The following is a 7,725-nucleotide window of genomic DNA, read 5'->3' as shown; positions in this document are numbered from 1 at the left end:
CGCGGCTAACATCGGGATCGACAGTTGAAGCCTCCGGGATAGTGAGCTAGCGCTTCAAACTAAACATAGGCTGCCTGTCCACAGTTAGCTCCGCTTGAGAACAGACACTAAGCTAGTTGACCAACATTTTAAGTCCTAAATCGACGACTTTTAGTCGAAAACACTAAGTATACTTCGAGAATTTTGAGAAATATTTATTCTGCATCTATCCAATAGAAATGAGAAGTTTTATTTGTGTGTATGACAGAAGTGTAACGGAGTAGAACCGCATTACAAAATAGTATACTACTTTTTGAATATGGCGGACATTCAGGGCAGAGATCTATTCTCGAAGTAGGAAGTAGATGGATCACTGTGTGCAGAATGCCAGTGCCTTACTCACTGGAGTCCAGGGGCCTGTTTCACGAAATTTTAACTAAGATAAAATCCAAATTTTAGTAATTTGATTGGATAATATTAGATTGATTTTAGTGCTTAGCCAATTAAAATTGAAGTATTTACTAAAATATGGATTTTATCTTTAGTTAAAATTTCGTGAAACAGGGCCGTATGTGTTGCCGTATTTAAACATGTATATCTTAGAATTAACATTTGTATCTTAAAATCAATATCTGTTTTACAAATAAATAATTTGTCATACCAGATTTGTAAATTGTATTTCTGTTTAATTTAATTATATTTTAATATATGATAAAATTTCTTTTCGAAAATCAAAAAATTACATTTACATTTCATAAGAAAGATACAACGAAAAACAAATCTCGAACAACAAATTTCCAAATACAGATTTTCAAATACCAATCTTGCAAAACCAATGTCAAAAAAAAAAAAAAAAAAAATCTACAAGATCAACTAACCTGAATATTACGACGACAGAGGATGCTAGTGGTGGACCAGCAATCGGCTCTACCAACCAATAAAACAACAATAAAACAATAGCTGCACTTAGATGTTTGATGATATACATTCTTTCTTGTAAGTTTAAAGCTTTATATAATAATCATTAAATTCTTTATATATTTCTAATTTTAAACAATGTACTTATAATTTGGTAAATAATTTTGTACCTGGGAGATGAATTATACTTCAATCGTTTCAGGTTCATAGAAAGACGTATATCGACATAGTATTAAACATACATTGTGCAAGAGCTAAATCGGCCTATTGCAGGACTTTCTTTAGGCCTGAAATGCTATATAAACTATTAATTAGACATTAATTAACTTATCCAGACCATAATCAACCCTCGGTGTCATTGCTAGCCTGCGATATTTACTGGATTAGGATTCGATTTGCTGCTCAACTTTCATTCATGATTTAATCATGAAATGGATAACCGAGACTATGTTTTTTATCGTACCGACTTTAGTAATGATGATCGAGGAGTTGGCCCCAAATTCCCCTTACATTATCTAGTTTTTAACTATTATAGTGAGAACTGCCAGCTTTTTATCTAATCCCCCATAATGTATCTTTAATTAACGTGGCATTGGTTATTTTAATAACCGTGCATGTCGTACAAATGTATTTTCTTTTGAATTCTGGATAGGTTATGCTAAATTTAATATGGGTGAATATAAAATAAAATTATATATGTATCCACGTTATTTCATAATTACAGACAGCGAGCGTATTAAAATATAGTTACAGGGCCGGGAGACGCGCTGAATCAGTGTGAACAGTTCGCACGAACTATTTTCATTAGCCAATCAGAGTGCAGGGTCAAAAGTCAGGTGGCAGGTAACTCCCGACGGCTTCGTCATGCCAGGTGACAAGACAGAAGAGAGAATGTCCGTGCGTATCGTCGCTTTCAGTGCGAACGATGATTCCCGCCGAAAATCGCAGTATAAACGACCCATTATGTAATTGTAAATGCCTGTTTATACCGAGCGTGAATGCGACCGCGACCGCGAACTGCGATCTCTGCGATTTTCTGTGCGAATTGTCGTTCTTTCTGAAAAGCGACGATACGCATGGAAATTCGCTCTTCTGTCACATGTATGACTTTTGACCTCGCACTCTGGCTAATGAAAATCGTTCGCACGAACTGTTCCAAACATGGCAATTCGGCCATGTTCGCCGTCAGTAAAATAGCAGTTAAGCAATCAAAAGCGGTCGCCACGTTCGTGGTCGCAGTTGTGGTCGCGTTCGCGTTCGCGCTCAGTATAAATGGACCTTAATGGGAACGTATCCATGTAGCGGCGAAATCCCACGGAGAAACGCCGCGAAAACGCATACATGGAAAACGGTCATTTATAACAATATTATTTTTGGAATTTCCAAGGATGAGGGGCAAAAATAGATCAAGGCCCGTGAGCATGCCTAGGACACTTCATAAAATATAGGTCAAGACCAGTTGGCAATCTAATGACACGGCGCTTTCATGTTCAAACTTCAGCAGAAAAAATCACCATCTCTATAAGACTGAATCATTCATGAATATTTATATAAACTCTCTGGTTTGTGATATTATATGACAATGTCAACACGACATAATATATAAATATTACAATCAGTTAAAGTTTAGATAACTCCAGTATCCCTTGAGTTATCTATCTAGCTGGTTATCTGTAACTCGTGATTCCAGTCAGTTAAAGAAATTGTACAACCTCGACTCATTCTCGTTTTGCATCAGTAGTGTAAATCAACATCCAAGTACTCAAAAAATGTAAGTAGTCAATCTCTTTCTTTATATGAAAACTGTAACTTTTCAATGTGTGTATATACAAATTATAATTGTGAGTTGGGCGATCATATTTGATCCTACTCCCATTTCTATTTCCATGCACTTTTACATTCCATCACTTTTACATTTACCACCCCACCCCCACCGTCCCTTTTTTTTATTAACCCCCGCAAAATTGTTAGGAATAGGGTTTAGGGTTAGGGTAATGGTTAGGGTCATTTATTTAAGATTAAAACCTAGTAGTGCGGCAACAATGAAATTTTGAGACGCAAAAATGGGAGTCAGATCAAACATGAATGCCGTGAGTTGTTAGTATTCAGTGTCATTATATACAAATATTCACAACTATTCAAGCTCTTTATATAGAAATTGTAAGCATTGGATCTCTTTATAAATACAAATTGTAATTATTCCGTCTGTGTATATACGCATTGTAAGAATTAAATATATGTGTATATACAAAAGCGCAACAAACATTTTTCAGTGTGCGAATGTTAGGTAGTAGGAGTGGTGGTGGTAGTGGTAGTCGTAGTCGTAATAGTAGTAGTGGTGGTGGTAGCTGGTGGTTTAAAGTCTGCATCCATGATAGTAATGGTAATTGTTTTGCAAGCTCTTCACAGCAATCTTTTACTTTATGTCATTTATTGTGGGACCATGGTAAATCCAACACTGGAAAAGACTTTGTGGTTGCCCCCCCCCCCCGTCTCGTGGTGCTCTGAGCACCTGCTTATGGTCAATCCAGGGCTGGGTGCTACAGAAAGTACTACTATCACAGTGTCAGATTTTACAAGAAAGTAAAAAATGGAAACAATCTTTTTTTTTATCGCATCGGACTTAAATAAGACCCCTGTCCAGTTGGGGTTTTAGGAGACAAGCCCAGTCCCGACCTCGGCCCGCTTGTGACCGTCAGTTTCTTTCATCAGACAAGCCCAATAACTTATTTAAACAAAGCAAATAATACTGTTTTTTGGTTATTTGCTTCATTGGTTTGCATCCTCAGTATTGATTAGGTTATGGCTCTTGAGTTTAAAGGCAACCGCACCCCCCGAAGGGAGAGAATACACCACCGTATCCAAATGGCTACATGTGTGAGTTAGTAAAAGACCAAATGTCTGAGTTAGCAGGCTCGTAACCAAGGGGGGGGGGGGGGCCTAACTAGCTGACTAAGATGGGTTGGGCTGGAAAAAGTTTCGCCCCCCCCCCCCTTGTGAAAAATTTTCGACACCCCCGAGAACACCCCTCCCCCCTCTCGTTGCTCTAAGCTACTTACGGCCCTGTGAGTTAGTAGAAGGCGACATATATGATCTCACTTAAACATTATATGATCTCGCTAAAAACATTATCTTCATACTGAATTTAGTTCAAGGCCAAATAATAATAAGATCGATAATTTCATATAAACCATTTAAATTTATTGTTGCTAATACAGAGAGAGAGAGAGAGAGAGAGAGAGAGAGAGAGAGAGGGGGGAGAAAGAGAGGGAGAGGGAGAGAGTGAGAGAGAGCCTTTATTCATTGATTTTACTTGTGTATGTGTCGATAGCAGGGGGTTCTTCTCACGTAAAACCATGGGGCAGAAACCCCCACAATATCAGCTCTTATGGTAGACCATTCGACCCTCATCTCATTGGCACTTAAAGAGTACAAGTTGTGCTAGACAATTTGACGGCCTGAAAACTATTTTTACACTATATTAAGTCTCGATGTTTGTTTTCCTTCAGATTGAAATTTCAAGATGCAGGCCTTACAATGGAATAGAGTTGATATGACCTTGAAGAATGTTAGTGCTAAAGTCCCGGAGGTTACTGATGACTATGTTCTGGTGGAGGTTTCACATGCTGGAGTATGTGGAACCGATCTACATATTATGGCGAAGGAATTCCGGTCCTCGGATCTTGTAATTCTTGGTCACGAGTTCTCTGGAACGGTTGTTAAAGTCGGAAAGAACGTAAAGAACGTGGCCGTTGGGCAACGAGTTGCCGTAGAGCCAAATTCAATTTGTGGAGGTTGCAGTTTCTGCAGACGTGGGAAACCAAATTTTTGTAAGGACGGGTTGGCTCAAGCGCTTGGTGTCATGAATAATGGCGGATTTTCCAATTTTTGTTTGGTGCCAGGTACCCAGGCGATTCCAGTTCCGGATTCTCTACCGCTTGATAAAGCTGCTTTATGTGAACCCTACTCTTGTGTTGTCCATGGTTACGAGTTGCTAGGGAAGGTGGAGGATGGCAGCAACATTTTAATCATGGGTGCAGGAATCATTGGTCTACTTTGGGGGTCGATGTTACACCACCGCGGTTTCAGGAACGTTACAATGGTAGAAGTTGCAGATGGCAGACGACAGCTTGCCAAGGATACAGGACTGGGATTTGACGTCCTTCACCCAAGTGCCCTGGAAGAAAGTTTCAAGGGAAAAGAAGCCAGTGAAGACGGGTTTGATATCGTGGTGGATTGTACTGGCAATTCAAAAGCAATTGAAATGGCCTTCTATATGCTGAAAGGTGGCGGAAAACTGCTCATATTTGGTTGCGCGCCACCTACTGCCGAAATTAAAGTTAAGCCTGCTCAGATTCAGTTCAAAGAATTATCGATAATCGGCGTCCAGATTAACCCGTATTGCTTTACAAAAGCCGTAACTCTGGTCAGCGATATGGCGGACAAATACCTAGACTTCAAAAGACTCGGAATTGAAGTTTTCACTTTGAATCAGTATGAGACGGCCATTTCCAAATTAAAAGCCGGGCAGATTTCCAAAGCGATGTTCTGTGTGAAGAAGGAGTGAATAATGTGAAGAAGGAGTGAATAATGTGAAGAAGGAGTGAATAATGTGAATTATGATTGACAATAATGGTGTTATTAACGTAATTGTTATTATGATTCGTTCTTAGATACAGTAGAATCTGCAATAAGCAGCCACCCAAGGGAATTTTCACAACTGACCGCTTAACGGGAATGGCCTCTTAATAAAATCTCGTTGCTTTTTGTGCCGACATAAATTAAATATTACGCTTGTATTACAAAATGGCGTCAAATTCTAAAATACAGTGGCGTGCAGAGAGAAAAGGGCGGAGAGTGAAATGAAAAATTATCACCGTTTAGGTTGGCGGTGCGGAGAGTAAAATAAGAATGACGTTTTTTAAAATTTGAAATCAGCGTCTTTGTTATTATAATTCGTTCTTAAATATTACAAAATGGCGTCTAAATCTAAAATACACAGAGAGTGAAATATACAAATCTAAAATACACGGAGAGTGAAATAATTAAAATTATCTTTTTTGAGATTTGAAATTATCGCCGTTAACTGTCTTCCTTTGTGATATTTCTCAATAGTCAGTACCAGGAACATAAAATCAAAGAGTTTAGCACCGCCCATCACCAAACCTCTGCACGACACTGTATATACCTGACAAATGCTTTTATACTATATTATTATATGCCATTTTTGTTAAAAGATAATCAAATATACTTTACTTTTGTGTTAAAAATTTATTTTGTTTTCAAGAAACTGAATTGATATTTTCAAAAATTCCGGATCTGGGCCCTGTTTCACGAAATTTTAACTAAAGATAAAATCCATATTTTAGTAAATACTTCAATTTTAATTGGCTAAGCACTAAAATCAATCTAATATTATCCAATCAAATTACTAAAATTTGGATTTTATCTTAGTTAAAATTTCGTGAAACAGGCCCCTGGACTCCAGTGAGTAAGGCACTGGCATTCTGCACACAGTGATCCATCTACTTCCTACTTCGAGAATAGATCTCTGCCCTGAATGGCCGCCATATTCAAAATCAAAAAGTAGTATACTATTTTGTAATGCGGTTCTACTCCGTTACACTTCTGTCATACACACAAATAAAACTTCTCAATTCTATTGGATAGATGCAGAATAAATATTTCTCAAAATTCTCGAAGTATACTTAGTGTTTTCGACTAAAAGTCGTCGATTTAGGACTTAAAATGTTAGTCAACTAGCTTAGTGTCTGTTCTCAAGCGGAGCTAATTGTAGACAGACAGCCTATGTTTAGTATGAAGCGCTAGCTCACTATCCCGGAGGCTCCAACTGTCGATCCCGATGTTAGCCGAGAATGATCCCCGCAAAATATAGATCAAGCAGTGCTGGGTTTACCTAGGCTGTTACCTAAGGCTCCGATGTCTAGGGAGCATCTATCCATGGTGTACCAGATTTAGCAGGCTGAAATCCAGGGGTACAAGATCTAGGGGGTTGGGTCTATATTTTTCACACTGACAGAAGCCTTTCTTACACGCACTGTAGTCTTAAACACCCGTCAACATCCTCGGTTTTGCTCAATTGTGTTAAAAAAATACGCTTTCATCTTCACCTAGTCGTGAGGGCGTAGGATTGGGAGAGCACTCATCAGTGGAATAGACTATAGGACCGTCTCTACATCTAAACCCGACACTGAGATCCAGGCCTGGTAGCTAGTCAATACTCGGCTTTAATGTTCAATCTTCAGATAAAATCAACATCTCTATAAGATTAAATCGTTCATGAATATTTACATAAGGGGGTTTGTAATATTGTATTATATCATAATTCTTTTCCCCACTTTACCCGTCTGCCCGAAAAGTCAGATAGCCCAAAAGTTAGAGGAACAGCTGCCCACCCTTCCCACACTGTATCCCTGGCTCGTACAAGCATGCTACCTGTCACGGGTACAAATCTTCTCTTTTAAATCTAAGCGTTATAAGCTTTTGCCACGCTCGACATTTTGAAACGGGAGAGGCCTATAACGTCTAAACATCATTCATCTTCTGTTAGAGTTTAACGTCCGATTCCATCGAGGGCAGTGTCGCAGACAAGTTGTCTTATTCTTGTTATCTTAGCGCACGCCTAGGGGTTTTTCCTGAGGGGAAGAAACCGGAGTAAACCCAAGAGGGTGAGAATGCGTTCTATCCGCAAGCCACATATGCTCACACCAGGGATCGAAACCGCAGCCGCAAGCCAGAGTTGACCGGCCAACTAGAGCACTATGCTCTAGACCACTAGGTCATCCCAATCCCGCTTCTAAACATCAT

General features: G+C 39.1%; 1 protein-coding gene across 2 annotated transcripts; it reads left to right on the top strand.

Moving 5' to 3' along the window:
* Positions 1-889: 889 nt before the first annotated feature.
* LOC130010225 (uncharacterized) lies at positions 890-6,160 on the top strand. 2 transcript variants are annotated; one of them, XM_056099536.1, is made up of 2 exons: positions 890-975; positions 4,407-6,160. In XM_056099536.1, exon 2 carries the CDS (start codon positions 4,421-4,423, stop codon positions 5,462-5,464), a length of 1,044 nt encoding a protein of 347 aa, XP_055955511.1. In that variant the 5' UTR covers positions 890-975; positions 4,407-4,420; the 3' UTR covers positions 5,465-6,160. The 2 variants fall into 2 exon arrangements, with proteins under 2 accessions (XP_055955511.1, XP_050398434.1); XM_050542477.2 differs by lacking the exon at positions 890-975 and adding an exon at positions 2,453-2,668.
* The last annotated feature ends 1,565 nt before the right edge of the window (positions 6,161-7,725 follow it).

Source organism: Patella vulgata, chromosome 3 (assembly GCF_932274485.2).
Source record: "Patella vulgata chromosome 3, xgPatVulg1.2, whole genome shotgun sequence".
Lineage (NCBI taxonomy): Eukaryota > Metazoa > Mollusca > Gastropoda > Patellidae > Patella > Patella vulgata.
The sequence above is the reverse complement of the archived record's forward strand: the minus strand, read 5'-3'. Positions and strand labels throughout refer to the sequence as shown.